At 45.5% G+C, this 20868-nt stretch overlaps 1 protein-coding gene across 8 annotated transcripts in view; it reads left to right on the forward strand.

Moving 5' to 3' along the window:
- PROM1 (prominin 1) overlaps positions 1 to 20868 on the forward strand; it is a 114185-nt gene that overhangs the window by 7920 nt on the left and 85397 nt on the right. For 3 of the 8 annotated variants that reach the window (XM_036853841.1, XM_036853838.1, XM_036853839.1), the window contains exon 2: positions 15898 to 16341. In XM_036853841.1, coding sequence (XP_036709736.1) covers positions 16119 to 16341 — 223 coding nt within the window. In that variant the 5' untranslated portion in view covers positions 15898 to 16118. Of the gene's footprint in view, positions 1 to 9288; positions 9433 to 9501; positions 9756 to 9956; positions 10049 to 10862; positions 10885 to 15897; positions 16342 to 20868 lie in introns of those variants that run through there. The other 5 variants (XM_036853836.1, XM_036853843.1, XM_036853837.1 and 2 more) reach the window with 4 other exon arrangements.

Genomic DNA, 20868 nt, shown 5'->3' on the forward strand with positions numbered 1-20868 from the left:
CCCAAAGAACTTGTTTAGTGAACAAAGGGAAATGCGTGGATAAGCTCTGGTCTTGGCCAGTGTTGCATGGAGTCACACAGGGCCAGCACAAAATGTAAGGGGCGCCTAAAAGCTCATTAATTAAGATACATAATTTCTTTAAATTGAAGTATAGTTGATTTATAATGATTCAGGTGTACAGCAAAGTGATTCAGTTTATATAGATATAGATATAGATACACACACACACACACACACACACACACACACACACACACACACGTATATCAAAATTCTTTTTCAAATTCTTTTCCACTGTGGTTTGTCACAAGATATTGAATACAGCTCCCTGTGCTATACAGTAGGTCCTTGTTGGTTATCTATTTTATATATAGTAGTATGTATCTGTTAATCCCAAATTTCCAATTTATCCCTCCCCCTCCCCCTTTGGTAACCATAAGTTTGTCTTCTATGTCTGGGAGTCTATTTCTGTTTTGTAAATAAGTTCATTTGTGTCATGTTTTTTTTTAGATTCCACATATAAGTGATAGCATATGATATTTGTCTTTCTCTGTCTGACTTACTTCACTTAGTATGATAATCTCTAGGTTCACCCATGTGAACCCGGGAGACAGTCAGTCTGTCAGAGAGCTCTGAGAACTACTCCAAAAAGGTAAGGGGGGAGGCCAGCCAGTATATATGTGATTTTGGTGAAGGGGGTACATGCAATCAAGCACACATCTCAGTAGAAGGTTGCTGCTAGCCCTGAGGGATAAACATCTTAATTAGTGGTTTCAGTGCTTTTCTAAGAATGGGAAGATGCAGAAATCCAGGCTCCTAAAAAATTTCTCCTGAAAATATCTGACTACCCGAAGGCCTGTTCTGCCAGTTTTCCCAGAGCACAGAGCATGTCATCCTGATCTTCGCCCTGAATTCCTTCCAGGGTGTAGTGTAGGTCAGCCACTGCAGCGCCTAATGACTTGATTCTTACGGACTGGATGGTGGGCAACATTCTTTATTTTACAATCCCTTCCTTTTCGGTCTTAATTTCGACCAAGGTTTGGGAGGCATTTCGTGATCAATTTGTCCCACGGCGCTAGGAATGCTCATCCCCACGTCAGGCAAGGATTGCGTTGATAGGCCACTCACCATGCTATTACTGGACTAGGCCCTGTTAACTGTAAGCAAAAGCCTCTGGACCGCCTGTCTCATTGGTCTGTTATGGTCCAGGAAATGGTCCCCTCCTGTTGCTTCTTCCCATATCTAGAGTTACACTAACTATTACAATCACTGATCTTTTTTTAAAATTTTTGGCCTGCACCACATGGCACGTGGTATCTGAGTTCCCAGACCAGGGATTGAACCTGCACCTCCTGCGTTGGAAGCATGAATCTTTTTCTTTTTCTTTTTTCTTTTTTTTTTAGGATGAGAGAACATATTTTATTTAACAATTTGTTGGCTGGATTCTTAACTTTCAAATATTTGACATGTGGTCTATGGACCTCCATGTACTCTTGCCCTGAGCCCCCCACACGTTAACGGGGAGCCTGGACCCTGGGAACATTGCTTAACCTTTTGGTACTAGGTTCCCCATTTGTAAAGCAGAAATAATATCAGAACTAACCTCATAGAGTTATTATAAGGGCCAATGAGTTGGCACATGGAAACTAGCATTCTGCCCAATGCATGAAGAACATTCAGTAAAATGTTAGCTGTTGTTATTTTTCTATCATCCAGGCCTGGGGTTCTACCCTCCATGCTCTGCAGATTTTCTGGTCCCCCACTGTCATGGGAAAGTGTGTAATCTTAACCACTGGACCGCCAGGGAAGTCCCACAATCACTGATCTCACAGAACTATACGTTTGGTCAATCCTTTCAAGTCACCTAATCATCATTAATTTTATCTGAGGCTCAGTCACACATTTGGTAATGCAAGAAACAATAATCTTGTAAAATGAGCAGAATACAAGTAGTATAGCTGGTAATATTGGTAAGGGCATAAGTAAGTATTTAAGCTATGAACTTCCATTAGGTGCAGTCCAGTATCTCCCCAGGTCAACTGACCAGTCTGTTCAGCACCAATCTTTAAGGGAAATTCTACATTGGCATTGTACATAAAGTTCACCGAAGATCTCTGCATGTACAAGGTGAGGGTGGGTCATCATGACCTTTTACAGGATTGAGAAAGGAATGTTATCTTCTAAGGAGTTACATGGCTGGTGCCAGTAGGAGAAAAATTGATCTTTACCTCTGGGGAGGTCTGGTTAACACCCAATGCAGGTGCACAATGCATACCAGTGGGGACGGAGGAGGCCAAAGGGCAGAGAAGAAGTTTTATGTTTAAATTTTTCTTATTTTGCCTTAAAATGTGAATTGTTTAAATTTTTCTTATCTTGCCTTAAAATGTGAATTTTTATCTCATCACTGCTTTCATTTGTCTTCTTATGAGCTCATAGCTCCCCCCTATTCCCCTTGTTTTCCTCTGAGATTTATTGAAGCCCTATTACATACCGGGCCCTTTCTCGTTAACCCATGGGAAGTTTCATGAATTGTCCTATTCTTTTTTCTGAATGCTTCTATGCTCACAGTTATAAGTAAGATGTTGAGTTTCTCCAAGTGGTAGGCTAATCTCAGAGCAAGCACCCAGCAGGGGAGGTTTGTGAAGGTCACAGCGGAGGAATCCAAGCAGGTAGCTGCATTCTCAAAACAACTCACTTTGCAATTCTTCCAGGGCAGGCTGTGACTGGGGCGATGGGAAGTCACTGAGGGCTGACTCCCCAGGGCCGGGTAGGTGATGTGAATGGATTAAGCGGCTTGAGTGCACAGTATGCTTCAGTTCATGACCGTCACGCTTAGCACTTGCCAAAACTGATACCAGGGACTCCCTCTTTAATATAGCTGATAAATTCTGCCCAAACTCAGTCATTTCTCCTGTGACTTAAAAAAAAAAAATCAAACTCTAGATTTTGAAAATACTTGTTTGTCACAATTCGGGGGAAGAGGGCAGAGCGCTACTTCTGTCTGGTGGGTAGAAGTCAGGGATGCTTGAACATCCTACAATGCACAGGACAGATCCACAACAAAGGGTTATCCAGCCCCAAATGTCAAGAGCACTGAGGTTAAAAAACGCTGATCTAGAACAATATTCTCACTTCGTTTGTAATTTTTCTTCCCTCCATAATGAAGCATGGGCTTCAGTAGTTGAGGCACGCAGACTCAGTAGTTGTGGCACATGGGCTTAGTTGCTCTGCAGAATGTGGGATCTTCCCGGACCAGGGATCGAACCCATGTCCCTTGCATTGGCAAGTGGATTCTTAACCGCTGTGCCACCAAGGAAGTCCTGGTGGTCTACAGTTTTAACTTCTACCTTTACAGAGTTGTGATATAGCCTAGTCAATGTAAATACGATCAAATACACACCTCCATAAGATCCAATAATTCCCAGAAGGTCCTTTAGATCATGCCCCTCACTCCACTGAAAAGATGCCCAGTCATCTCCTTTGCCCATTTCCAAGTTGTGGACAATTTCTTTTGCAGAGCAGAAGTCAGAATATATCCAGCTTCTTCAACCTCTCTGGCTTGGAGCCTTACAAATCCTTAGGACATATTATGTAAATATTTATGGGATGAATATTTAGCTTGTGGACCCAATAGCCCTACACCCTAATTTATGAAATTGGAAATAAATATGGGGGGTAGGGGTGAAAGGGAGTTTGACAGAGAAATACTAAGAGCAGAAATAATAGCTGCCATTCAACATACCTACAGGTATGTTACATATATCATCTCATTTAATCTTTGCAAAACCTGTGGTTTGTAGGTGAGGAAACTGAAGATCAGAGACGTCAAGTACTTACTGAAGGGTGTACAGTGAACACACTTATTGATTTGTTGGCTTGTGTGTCTCATGGTCTCCTTTATGAGGGGGTTGGCTCTGGGAGGCCAAGGGTGTCCTTTGTTATTCTCTGCCCTACCTCTTTGCTCAGTCTGGCCCACAGAAGGTGGTCAATCACCATTTGTCAAATGCATGTGTAAGTGAATGAATGAAGGAGAAAAATGAATGAATGAGTGAGTGAATGGAGTAACAGAGCTAGGGCTCATTCCCAGTTCAGTTCAAGCTCCACCTCCCAGGTTTTCCACACTATACCACAAAACCTAGTTCCACCTTTCACTCTCTGGCATGAGTAGGTGGTTGGGACTATAATTTAACACATTAATTGCTCTGGCAAAAGTGAATAGTGTTTTAATTAGCAGAAATTTTAGTGGATTTAAAATAAATACTTTAAATATTGATTTAAAATAAATATCTGATGATAGCTTAGGTAGCACATCAAATATGAAGCAAAAGAGAATTTTGCAGAGAATGCTTTTTTAGAAAGTCTCACAATGAGGGTAAATAAGAGGAAAAGATAGTGTTTGATAAAAGTTTTTTTTTTCATAAGTTTCATTTGAAACAGTTACCAGAAGACAGATTCAGCACACAAAATATAAAACTTCCCCACACCTGCCCCTGTTACAGTGTGACTGACTTTTCATAAGTATGTTCTGGGTCAGGGTAACTAGAATCTCTAGCTCCTGACGAGTAGCAGTGTTACTGAACTCAGATTCAGCTGCTTGTTGCTCAAGAATCCAATACTGAGAGACAAGTGTTAGGTGAAAGGAAAGATAGCTTTATTGAGGAAGCTGGCAATCCTGGGGAGAAGGTGGACTCATGTCCCAAAGAACCAACTCCCAACTCCCCAGGTTTTGCTTGGAGATTATATAGGGAAAAGAGGAAGGGGCTACATGCTAGGGAGGGGGTAATCGTCTAATTTCAGAGATGATTGTCTTGATTACATGGTTCCAAATAGCCATCAGGTCTCTCTTGTGGTTGGAACATTATCTGAGCCATAAATCTCCGGTTAGCTGGGAGGACTCCTCAGGGTCCTGCTCGGTTTCAGGTGCTGAGTAAATGTTACTGAATGAATGAATGTATGAATGATTAACAGATGCTTAATAAGTGCTTTCAGATGAGGCAGAAGATAAATGCAAATTAATAGTTCTTTAGAGGAAAGTAATAATAGTAAGTATTCCCAGAGGGGTAAAACACTGCATGCATAGATGTAAGTTTTGTGTTGTATAAATAAAAGTTCCTGGGTGAATCTCTTTTGGGATATAATAAAAACTGAAAACTATAGAATCAGAAATTGTGGAATTTTCCTGTCTACCTCCTCTGCAATTTAGCTGGAAAGAACCCTGCTTTCCTCAAGAAAATAAGAGCAAGTATCCTAACACTTTATAATTCTCTGACCTTCTGCTGCTCTCATTTTTTCCATACTGTAACTAAAGACAGATTATGAAGCCCCATCTGAGTTAGTGCATGTTAAAAATGATGTCAGGGGGAAAGCCACAGATGAAAGCCAGCCCTAGAGATGAGGCATTTATTTGAAACAGTTACCGAAAGACAGATACAGCACATAAAATATAAAACTACCCAATACCTGCCTCATTAAATTGTGACTGAGTTTTCCAAGTTCTCCCCAGGTTTGGAATCCAGGCTCTGAGGTACTGTCCTTGGCCTGGCCCCTTCTCTCTCTTTCCTCCTCTTGGTCCAAAGTAGATTGAAGTTTTTTTCCTCTGAATTACTATGCAGTGGGCTTGATGGATGAGTTACAAATCTTAGCTGAATGTTCTCAAAGTACAAGAAGAATGTATTCTTGGCTTTTGGTTATTAAACACCAGCAATGCTATTTTTTGGCATCTAAGCCCAGAGGCAAGTGGAAAAAGCAAGATTAACAGGAAATCATGAGGTAAAACATTTATAGGAGAACCTTGGCTTGCATGAAGTCATTCCCTTCAAAACTAGTGGAATTTCTATTTAGAACAATTTCTCTTTCCCTCTCACTGGCTTTCTGTCTCTCTCTCTCTCTTTCCCTCTCTCCCTGGCTGTCTCTTACACAAATTTCAGTCTTAAGAAGACAAGGCAGTGGATGTTGAGATTGCATAAACCCGTCTTTCTAAAGCATCATATGATGCAATGTTTGTTGGTCATACAAATACATTATTTTGTGGGAACATAGTTATTTATAGAAATTTTCATGTTAATTAGAATAATATACTCACTAACCTATTTTGTTTTAGTCTTAGTGACTCAGAGAAAAATATTCAAAGTTCTTCATAAGGAACATCTTGGCAAAGATCAAGGATTGTTGAATGACCAAGTGTTGTGTACTCTGACAATAACTGATTTCAATCAACACTTCATTTCTAATGTTACATAACCCTGATCACTTTTCTTGAAACTTAAGTTTGTTATTGTAGTCCTGTTGTAATTTTCCCTTTATTATGGTTCACTATTTAACCCAGCACTGTCCAATAGCCCTGTCTGTGATAATGGAAATGTCCTGTCTGCACTGTCCAAGATGGTAGCCTTTAGTCTTATGTGGTCATTGAGCATGGCTATTGACCAGTGAGGAATGTGAAGCCCAGGGGTGTTACATGACTTACCAGGGAACACACTGGCTGTTCGTGACTGAACCTGAATGAATCTTCTGGATCCTTCTAGGATGCCCTGCTGCCTCCTGTTTAGATTTCATTTGGGCAGGCAAAGTGAGAAGCAATTTCAGAAAGGGGGACAATTTTTGCATTTAATGACTCAGTGTGTGTATGGGAATAACATCACCCCCTCTGGCCTTGCATATAACATATGACATAGAAATTCAGTTGCACTAAATCAAAACCACAATGAGGTATCACCTCACACTGGTCAGAATGGCCATCCGCAAAAAGTCTACAAATAATAAATGCTGGAGAGGGTGTGGAGAAAAGGGAACCTTCCTACACTGTTGGTGGGAATGTAAATTGGTGCAGCCACTATGGAGAACAGTACAGAAGTTCCTTGAAAAACTAAAAATAAAGCTGCCATATGATCCACTCCTGGGTACATATCTGGAAAAAACACGAAAACTCTAATTCGAAAAGATATATGCACCCCAATGTTCATAGCAGCACTATTTACAATAGCCAAGACATGGAAACAACCCAAGTGCCCATCAACAGATGACTGGCTTAAGAAGATGTTTTATATATATATATATATATATATACACACACACACACACACAATGGAATATTACTCAGCCATAAAAAAACAATGGAATATTGCCATTTGCAGCAACACGGATGGACCTAGAGAGTATTATGCTTAGAGAAATAACTCAGAGAAAGACAAATACTACATGATATCACTTACATGTGGAGTCTAAAAAATAATACAAATGAATCATACACAAAACAGAAAGAGACTCACAGACATGGAAAACAAACTTATGGTTACCGAAGAGGAGAGGGTGGGGAGTGACAAATTAGGAATATGGGATTAACAGTTACAAACTATGATACATAAAAGAGATAAGCAGCAAGGATAGCACAGGGAATTATATTGAATTTCTTGTAACAACCTATAATGGAATATAATCTGCAAAAAAAAAAAAATTGAATTACTGTGTTGTACACCTATAACTAACACAATATTGTAAATCAACTATACCTCAATTTAAAAAAAAGAGAAAAGAAATTCAGTTGTGCTGAATAGTGGGACTGTAGGATTAGAACTCCAAGCCAAGTTGAACAGAATAAATCATTAGTTCCTGTTACAGTCTGCCTAAGGCTGCTCAGAACACATCTTAACATTGTGTTCTATGTTTACTATTTATTCATTCATTTATTAAACACCTATGATGGCCCAGGTAGAGTAGGTGTTGGGGGTATGAAATGGATAAAAACAGCTGAAGCATTCAGTGCCTGCAGGAAGACTGATGGCCAACCATTTCAATCCACACTACATTATCTGTCGGGAGAATACAGGCCCCAGAGGGTTTTATGTTATCTTTGGGGCACTGGTATGTTAGGATAATCATGGGCTCTGGAGGCCACATCTGGGTTCAGATTCAGTGCGTCACTTACTAGCTCTGTGACCTTGGGCAAATTACTGAAACTCTTTTAGCGTTATCTTTAAGATGGAGATAATACTATGCTGCTGTTGTTGCTAAGATTACATGAAATAATGCACATAAAGCACTTGGCATACTGCCTCATCTGTAGTAAGCATTCATTAAGTTTCAGCTATCACCACTATTATTGTTATTATTATTATCATCATCATCATCATCATCATTATTATTAGGAGTAAAAATGAGCTTCGTGAGGCATAATTATTTTTACTTTGCAGACAAGGAAACAGGCTCAGTGAGATTAAGCAGCCAAAGTCACAGTGATGAAAAGGGACAGGGCCTAAATTTGAGGCAGGGCAGAGCTGGCTGCCCTCAGGAGGGAAGAACTCACCTTTGGGCCCCACCCAGAGAGGGCTGCCCTTGAGCAGAAGTGCTGGGGCCTCTGGAGGTGTTCAAGCAGAGGCCCTGACCAGTTTCAGAGGGAGAAACAGCAGGCCTGATTAGATGTCTCAGGGCACCACCTAACTTTGCATGCCTATAGTGCAGTTTTCAGAAGTTTCCTGAACTAGCATTTATCCAGGAAAGATGCACATTCAAGATCAGTTTAAACTTTAAATCAAACAAAAATAATGCTCTTTCGAGCACCTGTTTTATGCTAGATTCTGGGGTAAGTGAAAGAGCTGTTGAGTTAACCTTCCTGGCCATCATTCAATTGTCAGTCTGTCCATCCTTCCATGCATCCATCAATCCATCCATATCACAAACATTAAACACCTGCTGTGTGCTAGACACCGTCCGGAAGGTGCTTTTCTTCCATTAGTCTTATTTTTCCTACCAGAGAGTACTCTCCACTCAAGATAGGAAGTAGTGAGTGAGGAGTGAGGTGAGCACAGTTAGAAGAGGAAGTGGTTGCTTCTGGCAGAAGGGCCCCATCCCTCAGCTTGAGGGGATGGCAGGCAACGCACAGCCAAGAGACCGGTATGAAATGAGTAATGAAAGCTCCGTGTGCTTGGAGCTATAGCGGATGCCTGTGTGCGTACATGGGAGCAAGGGCTGCTTTTTGCCGGTTTTATAGCTCCAGCCACTAGCATTACGCTTGGTACACGCTAAGGAACCAAATGATTGGGGGTTTGTTTTATTTGAGTAATTTTTTTTTTTTTTTTAAGTTTTGGAAATGCAATAGAATCGTCCAAAGCGGCAGAGGGAGTCAACCGAGGCAGGTCTGAGGTGGAACCAGAGAGATGCGAAGTTTTTAGAAGAGGAGCGGCGTTCCAAGTAAACCTCTCAGCCTGCCTCAAGGAGGCGTGGGTCCTGTGGGAGGGACGTGCTCTGTGGAGCGGGACTCTAGCCTCAGGAAATGGATGCAGCTAGGTCCCAGCGGGTGCCCCGGGGTATCGTGGCGAAGCTGCTCAGCTGGTCCAACCGGGAGCGCGCGAGCCGAACTCCAGGATTAGCTATCTCTAAATTACCGAGTCAGTCCCCACCGGCCACCTGGCTGCGCGCTCAGCTCTCCCGCCGCGGGTGAGTACATTTCAGGAAGCAGTGCATTGCGGCAGCCTCATCCGCAAGTCCCGCCCGGGAGCTGGGGAGGCCGCAACAGGTCCCCAAGGGCACCCTGGGCCTCGCCGGCGCGCCTCCAAGGCAGGCGCCTTTCCGGACCCGCCCCGTCCCGGGGTCTGGCCGGCGCGCGGGGCAGCGGGGCGGCCTCTCCGGAAGCCATCCCGGTGGTCCCCGAAGCCGACTCATAAATCATTCATGAGCCGGGGCCGGGCGAGCAGGGCTGGGAGGAAAGAGGGGGGCGGCAGCGGCGGCGAGGGCTGACCGGTAGCTGGACCGGGCGCACGGTGAGTAGCTGCGTCCTCACGCCGGAGCTCGGAAGGTGTCTGCGGCCCAGACCCGGGGGCTGAGTGCACCCCTTTCCAGAAAGCTGGGGGCGGGGAATGGGGAATGGAGGGGCTTGCTCTGTTCCCTTCTCCTCCCAACCCTCGGCACCCCCTCCCCGGCGCCGCGGCAGGTGGTGCGAGCCCGGGAGCGTCGGGGGAACCAGAGGGGCTGCAGGGCCGGCGAAGTGGACCCTGCGAGAGTTCCGGGCAGGGCGCAGACGCACGCAAACTTTGCGGGCTGTGCGGACTGCGTGGTGGGTCTTCTTTCCGCCCACTGGAGGGGAGCTGGCGGCTGTGGCCACGTTCCGGGGCGCGAGCAGGCGGTGGGAGCGCGAGTGGGACCCAGACCCCGAGGCCACCGGCTCGTTCTCTGAGAGGGCGGCGGACGAGGCGAGGTTGGTCCGGGGCTTGGGAACTGTTCGGCGGTGAGGGGAGTCCTGGGGAGTGGAACGAGGGGTGCGGGACACTGACCCTCCCCAGCTGGGTATGGAAAGGGGTCACCTTCCTCTGGTTTGCTAAAAGAAGTATGCGGTGCAATCGACCATCACAGGAGGGGGGCTCTGGGGGTGCCATGGGAGGCCTTATCGCCTTGCCCATCTGGGAGCGCACGCACCCCTGGCTTGATGCATTCCCCCCGGTCCGCTTTGGGTGCACAGCGCGGGGACCTTTGGCGATTGCCTGATGGAGAACGGGATGATGGAGGCGCACCCCGCTGGGTTAGGCGCCGGCCAGGACAACAAAGGGAAGCGTGGACAGAGGAGGAGCTTCGCGGTGCGGGAGAGTCGGGGGCCCCAGGTCAGTTTCCTCGAAAGCCCTCTCCGAGAGCGGCGGGGGATGCGATCAGGGGGGCCTGGGGCACACGGCTTAGGACGGCGACCCCAGTCCACGCCAACCCGCGCCTCGGCGGGGAACCGGCGCCGTCTCTCTCGGGGCAGCCAAGTTACTCCGGCAACCCCCTCCCCCAGGCGACGGCGGATTCCTCGAGTCTCCTGGCTTCCCGCGCCCGCCTTGCCGGCCATCCTTTGTCCCGCAGCCGGGGAGAGGTTCCTGGCGCGGAGGGAGCGAGGGCAGGAGGGGCCCCGGCCTGCAGGTGGGTTGGAGGGGAAGGCTGGGGAAGCGGCGCCACCAGCTTTCTGTAGCAACAGGTTGCGCCTGTAGCCCGCGGCGGCTGCTGACCTTGCTCCTGCCCGGGCTGGAGGAAGGTTTTCCCGGGTTTCTGAGAGAGGCGGCTGATCTTTGTTAACACAAGCAGGTGTGATTGAGGTCCTTGAACGTCCCCTCCCCCCATCCCAACAGAGACCCACCGGAGACCCAAACAGCTGCTGTTCTTTGGCTGCTTGGACCGTATGAAATTGCCGTTTTCGCAAGACTTGAATATCACCAACTTCCTATTATTCAGTGTGTGTGAAGTTAACTACTTAGGCTTTTCTCACTCATTTGTGAGTTTCCTACTTCAATGTTCTGGAAGCTGTTCTGCCTGTCAGGGTGAGCCTCGCGGCCATGGTGGAGTTGAGATTATTGCTGTTCGCAGGGGCAGTCCAGACCCTCAATCGACGGCCAGTTGTGTGTGTGCCAGGCGTTGTACCTATTCCATTTCCAACCCTCCCACGCTATTTAAAACACCATTTTACAGACTAGCAAAAAGGAAAGCGTGGAGATTGTAAGCAACTGCTGTCACAGAGCTCATCAGTGGGACTAGAGACTTCCCAGTCTCGAAAGCCAGGGCTCTGGTCCCTGCAGCAGCGCCCCTTAGTTTAGTTTTGTTTTCTTAATGTATCCCATAATTTTTTAATGAACTTCCTTATGAGTTCCACGCTGGACTATTTCTGTGTATCTAGTAAGGTGAAGCAAAGTGCATCAAAGGATAGGTTGAAAATAATAAAACTTTAAACCAAATATTGTTTCGTCGGGACTGTTTAAAATATGAAGGAAATCAGTTTTGCAGGGGTCAAGAGTTCGCTCTGAGATTTGATCAAGGTCAGGATGCATTGTTAAAAATGACAGAAGCCAATTCTGGGTAATTTTAGTCAAAAAGGGACTGGTTACTGGGTGGCTTAGCGAAGTGACAGAAAGCCTGGCTAGCCAGGCTCAGGAGCCCGGAGGAGTGGGACTCAGGACATGCAACAGGACCCCGGATGGGTGTGTGGCCATGGCTGCCACCATTAGACTCTGGCTGTGGCTGCTGGCATGTTGCCATCATTGCTAGGATGAAGTGGAAAACTGCCTCTGCCTCAGTGCGTCTCATGCACAAGCCCAGGAGTAAGCGTCTGATTGGCTGAGCCTGGGCTCAGTTTGGGCACCTCAGCTGGCCTCACAATGAGAGGCAGGGCTGCCACCCCCCAGACTCACAAAGGTGGGCTCAGAAGTTGGACATCTCCCATCCACCCTCCCACCCCCCAAAAACCCTAGATAACACCTACACAGATCCTTTTAAAAGAAATTCCTTCAAAAAATTCCATCAAAAAGAAAAAGTAGAGAAGAAGTGAAGCTGGATGGTCATCGTATTTGCTTTTAAACCAGTGTTCATGGAAGTGCCGATCTCTGGACCCCAGGCTCAGAATCATGTGAGGTATTTGCTTAAAATTCGTGTTCTTGGGTCCCTTTCCTGGGGACCCAGGAATCTTCATCCCATAAACCAGAAAATGGTGAACCTACCTTATTGATTAGTCTAGTGCCTGTTTGAGGAGAGAGGCCCCAAGGGAGCGATTTCCAAAGCCTGCTAAGTCAAGGATTGCAGCTGAAAGTATGGCCCCCCAGAGTGGTAGACCAGTTGTTCCGTCATGGATGACTCCAGTGAGGAGACAGTCTGCTCCCTGTGTTGGAGGAAACAGCTACAAGCAATCCAACACCTCCCTCCCGCGGGCTGTAGACTGCTCATACACAGGTGCTTGACCAATTTTGAAATAGGTCAACATGACCATTTTGTGTCAGTCTTCTCTCTACCTGCCACCATTTTGATGTCAGCCATCCTTATTGAGTGCCTACTGTGCGCCAGACTCCAAGGGTATGGAGAAGATGAGGAAGTCAGGGACCCCACCAAGATGTTGGGCTAGATCAGTTCAATGTGATATAAGAAGGGCGTTTGGGGTGCTTTTGCCTCACGTCTGTTGTTCTGCAGTTGTGTTTGGGAAGATGGAGGTGTCTTTGGAAAGCGGCATGGATTAGCCAGGAGGGAACTCAGGAACAGTGCTGGCTCTCAAACCTTAGTTGTCTAAGAATCTGTCACCAGGGGAGCATGTTAAAAATGCAGATTAATGGGCCACATCTCCAGAAATGAGGTCCTATAATTTCATTTTAAACACAGACTCCGTTTTACGCTGATGCGGCTGTTGGGTCGGGAGCCGTCTTGGGTTTTCTGCTGGCAGTTCCCTGAGCTGCTCTTAGTGGCTCTCGCTACCTAGTGTGCTTTCCCAGGAGAGTACCCAGACCTTCTTTTTTGGAACAACGATTCAAACTGAGATGAAACCCTCTTCCTTTTTGCCTTGACTTTTATCCATTGTCTAGTGTGTCATAAGTAGTGAGATGTTCCTAAAAGTGGTCTAAACTTTAAGAGGGACCTACCCTCTGGAGCAAGACGCACGTGCTGCTCAGGTGCCGCCCTGACTCAGTGGAACACCCCATCTTTGCATTTCCGTTGGGATTTCTTTTCCCCTGCTTCTTCACCGAGGATGTCTGGAAGTCTGTTTATTCATAGCTCTCCCGGGGGCCTTCTGCCATTTCCCTCCCGCTGTGTTTCCCTCTGTCCCCAGCTGAGGCTTGGTGGCATTACCAGGAAGTCAGCCTTTCTTAGCAGCTGAGCCTCTAATCCGTCCAGCTGCTGTGCTCCTGCCTGTCCTTTAGCAGATAACAAGATAAGATGGGAATGTGGTGTGTGCCTGTGTGTGTCTGTGTGTGGAGTGTACGTTCCTGGTGTGTGCTTCGTCTCTGTGAGTTGTGTGTCATTGTGAGTGCATGCACGGTGTGTGTGACGTGTGTGTGCATGCCCACCTGCCTGCCTGAAGCAGCACGGCCCTGTCCTACCTGAATAACCACACGCCCCCTCTCCTTTCGCTTCTTCCTCCTGCCCTGTGCAGCCCTGCAGGCTTCCAGAGAGGGGCCTTGCAAAAGCCGACTTGCTTTGTTTCCTCCTTCTTATTTGTTCTCTCTGGATATGATTTGAAGTCTGAGCAGGGTGCTGGTTCCTGGTAGAACCAGTGAAAGGCTAGAGCACTTCAGAGCCTGAGGACAGGTTGTTGGCAGCAGCCATGCCTGGCAGGGATTGCCCTTTGGAAACAGTCCCCAGGGTCCTGGTGTGTCTGTGTCTGTGGGTGAGATGGACCTGGAAGCTAGGGGTTCCATGAGGTTGGCACTCGGTATCACTGGGGATCTGAGCAGCCCATGATTTGATAACGGGAGAGTCAAGGGTCATTCCATTGGCAGGCCTGTGCAGAAGTAATAGGAGTGGTTAGGAGGCTTAGAAGATGAGGCAGTATCTAAGGGGACCCGATGTGAATGAATGTCTTCATTCAAATAGCTCATTAAATACTACCTCTTGTGTGGAGCTTTCTTCGACTTGGTGGAATATAGGTAGCGGGTCCTCTAGCCTTTTGTGCAGTGTGTCACTTTCTTGGTAGTCCCTCTCCTCCATCTTGCAGTGTGTGTTTCAGGAGCACCTTGTCTTTATTTTGAAAGTTCCTGAGTGTGTATCTGATGTAGAAAAGGAAATCAGGGTGTTCCTGACCCCAGAAAAGAATGGGCAAGCAGAGTATCCCAGTTTTTTTTTTTAAAGAGGAACTTTATTAATTAATTAATTAATTAATTTTTGGCTGTGTTGGGTCTTCGTTTCTGTGCGAGGGCTTTCTCTAGTTGCGGCGAGCAGGGGCCACTCTTCATCGCGGTGCGCGGGCCTCTCACTATGGCGGCCTCTCTTGTTGCGGAGCACAGGCTCCAGACGCGCAAGCTCAGTAGTTGTGGCTCACGGGCCTAGTTGCTCCGCGGCATGTGGGATCTTCCCAGACCAGGGCTCGAACCCGTGTCCCCTGTACTGGCAGGCAGATTCTCAACCACTGTGCCACCAGGGAAGCCCCCATCCCAGTTGTTTTTGATTCATCTAGCCTGTTGCAGTGGTACAAGCAAAGCAGCTGTTTTGGCTTATTTGGTTTTATATTCAGCAGCTCTTACTGATAGCCAGCTGTATGCCTGCCTTATGTTCAGTTCTGGGGAGAGAAACTCGAGGAGGACGGGTCCACGCTGCCCTCACTAGACAGTGGGCTGGTAGCCGATTTTAGGTTCCTGATCTTTCTCCCTTTCCCCAGGGGAGGGCGGGAGTCTTCCTCTGCTCTGCCTCTCATCGCCTGGACCCCGAGTCATCCAGGTGGTGACCTGGGACAGGGATTTCCATCAGGGCTACCTGATGAGCATATTAGACAGAAACCAGTGTCACTGGCCTTAAAGAGCTTGTTCCCTGCCCTTGAGGCCATACTTGTCTTGTTTGGGCTGGGGGTGAGTGAAGGTGGGTTGAAATGAGATCAGTGAGCACATTAATAAAATAAAAGGTGGAGTAAGACATATCTCCAGAGATGGGGAGAACAACCCAAAATTGGAGGAAAAATAAGCATCTCATCTATTGCTGGGAGCCTCTGCTTCTCTGACTGCGAGGGAGGGCTCTGTAGGGAGAGTGTCTTGGAGTTGGGAGAGTCCAAACTTGGGCTTTGAAAGCAAACTGCTGGGTTTGAATTCTACCCCACCATGAATCAACCATGGCCTCAGGCAAGTTGCTGAATTTCTGAGTCAGTTTCCTCATCTGTAAAATGGGATAATGCCTTAACCGAGGTCCTACCCGTAAAGCATGTAGAACGTGTCTGGAATGTGGTAAGTGCTTAATGAATATCAGTTTCCAAGACCACACACTCGTTACACTAACTGGTGTTTCTGGGTCTGGCCCCTAGCATGGAACCTTCCAGCTTTCCTGCCCCTGTGCTCTGAAGCAGGCTCTGTGTTTGCTTCCTCCGCAGCGGATTAGGCTGAGGGCTTGCTCTAAAGCCTTGCAGCCTCTCCTCCAGGGGAGCTGCCGGTGCAGGCAGGCTGCAGGCATTAGTGACCCCGCCCCTTCTCTCCCTGCCAGGGATGGTGCTTTGATCGACTGACCGTACCCCCCCAGCCGAGAAGGTTCTCTGCCACCCTTCACCGCATGCCAACCCAGCGAGAAAACCAAGGATTCCGCAGACTCAGTCCTCGCCACGCCTCTTCCGCACAGAAACACACTCCTGTCTTCCCCAAGGCTTCCAGAACCTCTGAAGAGGGAGGCCCCCAGTTCTACCTCATGTTTGGGGCATCTTGCTAGCCATGGCCCTTCTCCTTGGCTTCCTGCTGCTGCTGGGGCTTCATGGGGACACCATGTCAGAGGGGCCGCCGCCATCATCCACATACATTCCTGATGGTTTGAAATTTGAATTCCCTCCAACGAACTATGAGACCAAAGATTCTTATGAAGCTGGACCCACTGGCATCTTCTTTCAAATTGTGCACATCTTTCTACACATGGTGCAGCCGAATGCTTTCCCTGAAGGTAAGCGCCAGTGGCGGGACAAGATACAATATATCTCCAAACATACTCACGGGCACACACACGATATTGTTTGTTAATGACAACACGATCAGTGCAGAATATATTCCGTATATTAAAGTATGAGATTCAAAGTGATTGAATTGCACAGGAGCAGAAAGTATTTAGCCAGAAGTTAAGAAAAATAAATAGGTTGTCAGGAATGTGTTGATAAAATGAAATCAAACTGTGTTGCTATGTTGTTTTTCCAATTCTTTATCCTTCTTCCCCTCTTTTTTGTTTTGCTTTGTTTTGTTTTTTGGTTAGAGTATTGAATTATTCTCAAGTTCATACCAAAGGTAAAAGTTAGGGTAAAAATGCAAATTCTCTGTCATCAAACGAGAAGTTAATAATGACCTCTCATGGCCATTTAAAGTTACAAATTTAACTCTCTGCCACCCACCGCAAAATGCAGTTTTGACACTGCTTAGGGCAAGGCCAGGGCGGACCATACCTGTTACCTGGGTAACTTGTTTGCTTTAGGTCTAAGAGTTTGAGTGTGAAGCCAGGAGGGAACTTTCATGGCATCGTGCTGTTGTTTTGTGTGCGTACTATCTGGCCTTACCACTGCGGCTCCTCTGTACTCGGAAGTCTTCCGGGTATATGTTTTCAGGAATGGGATTATGAAAATTTAAATGGTCTGCGGGAATTGTTTGCTATTAGGGTTTGGCAGTCTAAATTTTTATTGATTTAATGTTAGGTCTAGCTTAAGTTTGTTCTTTAAACTACAAAGATTTGAATATTATCAGTGACTACTAAATATTATAAAATTTGTAGTAATCTTTATCATCTTCCTTAGCTGGCCAGCCATTGTTCATAAGCAGATTATTTGTGTGTGTGTGTGTGTGTGTGTGTGAGAGAGAGAGAGACAGAGACAGAGACAGAGAGACAGAGAGAAAATGTATTTAGTGAACTTCAGCACCTGTTTATATTATGAGCAGTTTACAGATTTTCTTAATATACATTTACATAGAAGTTTTTACATTTATTTGTCTCAGATTAAGCAATTGAAACAGTTTGAAGTGTAGTTTTCAATTTTTTGTTAGTTTAAATTTCGATTCAATGAAGTAAATCACCCTGAGCCCTACTGTCACAGAAGAGAGTCCTGAACAAGTACTGCTTACTGTTTATGTCGCTGCTTAAAAGACTAAATTTGGAAATCCAAAGGACAGAAGTAGAAAACAAATTGAGTTTATTTATTCATGTTGAATACAAATTCACTCTTCTCAATAAATATCTTTTTGTTTACTTTTGGACTTGATGTAAATATAATTGAATAAATAAACACCTACTAGTGTTTTTAGTCTTGGCTTCTTTGTTTTTTTATGTAAAAAGCATAGAATTCAGTTGTTTAATACGAATTTACAGTGACTTCTTTAAAAAGATTGTGAAGTCTCCTGTGTCATTCTAAGGCAGATCATGTAATTAATCCTGTAATCTCTTTCCATATGTCGTTTTATTTTTCTCCCTCTAGATTTCATGTGAAGGCTTCCTCACACTTGTTTCACAAGGGAAAACAGTATCTTTAAAGGTCTTCATTCAAATGATCAGGTTAAAAGACATCCTGCTTCCAATGCATTCTAGGGTTTTCACCACCAACATCATGATTAGTCTAGAATTTAAATCCTAATGTAATCTGAGGGTGTTAGCCTTGCTTGTCCCTTGACCTTCGTCAATACTTATTACTTCGGAGAAAGAAATTCCCAGAAACAGACCAGCACTACCCCTTTCAGAAAAAATTGTCAGGTTGCTTAGCGAATATAATACTGAATTTAGCAGGTGCTGTCTTGGTGTGTTGGCTTTCTTCCACCATCCCATTATTCATATTCTTTCACCCAGTTACTAGGTTTCATAATAGCCTCAAAGTGCTCATTAGGTGCTTTGCAACATAAAGGATATTATGAGACAATCATGGTTTTTCGTGGGTTTTTTTTCCCCTTGGCACGTGACTTTTTTTTTTTAAAGGAATTCCTTTATTTTTATTACTTTTATTATTTATTTATTTTTAGCTGCATTGGGTCTTCGTTTCTGTGTGAGGGCTTTCTCTAGTTGCGGCAAGCGGGGGCGCCTCTTCATCGCGGTGCGCGGGCCTCTTCACTATCGCGGCCTCTCTTGTTGCGGAGCACAGGCTCCAGATGCGCAGGCTCAGCAGCTGTGGCTCACAGGCCCAGTTGCTCCGCGGCATGTGGGATCCTCCCAGACCAGGGCTCGAGCCCGTGTCCCCTGCATTGGCAGGCAGACTCTCAACCACTGCGCCACCAGGGAAGACCCGTGACTTTTTTTTAAAATTGAAGTATAGTTGATTTACAATGTCCTGTTGGTTTCAGGTGTACATCACAGTGATTCAGTTATACATATATATATTCTTTTCCCTTATAGGTTATTACTAAATATTGAGTATAGTTCCCTATGCTATACAGTAGGTCCTTGTTGGTTATCTATTTTATGCATAGTAGTGTGCATCTGTTAATCCCATCCTCCTAATTTATCCCTCACCTCCCCTTTCCCCTTAGGTAACCATAAGTTTGTTTTCTATGTCTGTGGGTCTATTTCTGTTTTGTAAATAAGTTCATTTGTTTTTGTTTTTTTTTTTTAGAGCCCATATATAAGTGATATCATATGATATTTGTCATTCTCTGTCTGGCTTACATCACTTAGTATAATCTCTAGGTCCATCCATGTTGCTGCAAGTGGCATTGTTTCATTCTTTTTTATGGCCGAGTAATATTCCATTGTATATATGTACCGCATCTTCTTTATCCATTCATCTGTTGATGGACATTTAGGTTGCTTCCATGTATTGGCTACTGTAAACAGTGCTGCAATGAACACTGGGGTGCAGCAAGCCCCACAGCAGAAGAACTGGCTCTAGAAGCCAGGATTTGGATGCAATGCTAGTTTACTGAGTAGTCTTTACTCCCACAAAAATATCTGCATCTCGTGGGCTCTTGTTTTTTCTCTGTTCTCTCCTCCTCTCCCCAGGATCTGCTGTAAGGCACACTGTGCAAAGTGTTAGCTCATTTGAATCTCCCAGCAACTTTGAGAGGTAGATGATGGATGTAGATGGTGGTCTTATTTCTATTTATTACATCCCTCTTTACAGATTGGAAAACTAAGTCAGGACAAGATTACATGTTCAAAGCACACAACTAGCCAGTGGCAGATTGAGAATCCCCTGTCTCCAGGGCTATTTTTCCTATATTCTACAGCTTACTTTGTGGGTAATTGATTTCCTTTTTATCATACTGCTTTTTAAAATGATCGTGAGTTACCGTGAAAAATAGTAATGTTTGCACATGAAAGCGTGCATTGCAGAAGATTATCTGGTGTGGGTGGTGAGCAGTGCCTTTTCCAGTTTTGGGTGTCTGTGATGAATTTGGCATAAATCATGACCCAGGTCCGAGCCTTTTTAATGGAACAAGTGGAAAAAAGTCTCCTCTGCTTCTGTTTTATTTTTTAATAAATTTATTTATTTTATTTATTTTTATTTTTGGCTGCGTTGGGTCTTTGTTGCTGTGCGCGGGCTTTCTCTAGTTGCGGCGAGCGGGGGCTACTCTTCGTTGCGGTGCACGGGCTTCTCACTGCGGTGGCTTCCCTTGTTGTGGAGCACGGGCTCTAGGTGCGCGGGCTTCAGTAGCTGTGGCTCGCGGGCTCTAGAGCGCAGGCTCAGTAGTTGTGGCGCACGGGCTTAGTTGCTCCGCGGCATGTGCGATCTCCCCGGACCAGGGCTCGAACCCGCGTCCACTGCATTGGCAGGTGGATTCTTAACCACTGTGCCACCAGGGAAGCCCTGCTTTTATTTCTATAGAAATTTTCTAAAATCATTTTCCACTCTGTTTTGTCATATTTTTAAATTAGATTTTAGGATGGTTGACCTATTTGTAACAGCATTTTCTGCTAATCTGATTTGCTCCCGGGAGTTGGTGGGTCTGGGGGTGGAGCTGGAGAAGTGGTAGAAGTGGGGAAGAGGGAAGAGTTAAGCTTGGTTTCCTCAGACTTTGAGATGCCACCAGGATGTGATATTAACTGAGAGTCTTTCTGTTGCAGGTAACAGAAACCTATTAGCAAAGGCAATCGGAAAAGGGGTTTATCAACAACAAGGTCCTGCAGTATAGCACAGGGAACTACATTCAATATCTTGTAATAAACCATAATAGAAAAGAATATGAAAAAGAATATATGTATATGTTCTTTTATATATATATGTGTGCGTGTGTGTATGTGTGTGTGTGTGTGTGTGTGTGTGAGTGTGTGTGTATATATATGTATAACTGAATCACTTTGCTGTACACCAGAAACTAACACAACATTGTAAATCAACAATACTTCAATAAAAAAAATTTAGAAAAAAAGGGGGTTTATCATCAGGACTCCGGGTTACTTCCTGACACTCACGGGGGTTGGGGAGGGGATCAAGGCAGCAGGGACTCGACCGGGCTCCCATCTTGTCTCCTCTCTGCCCCGTGGCCTCTTCATTCCTCCTCCTTCCCA

This window comes from Balaenoptera musculus, chromosome 5, assembly GCF_009873245.2.
Source record: "Balaenoptera musculus isolate JJ_BM4_2016_0621 chromosome 5, mBalMus1.pri.v3, whole genome shotgun sequence".
Lineage (NCBI taxonomy): Eukaryota > Metazoa > Chordata > Mammalia > Artiodactyla > Balaenopteridae > Balaenoptera > Balaenoptera musculus.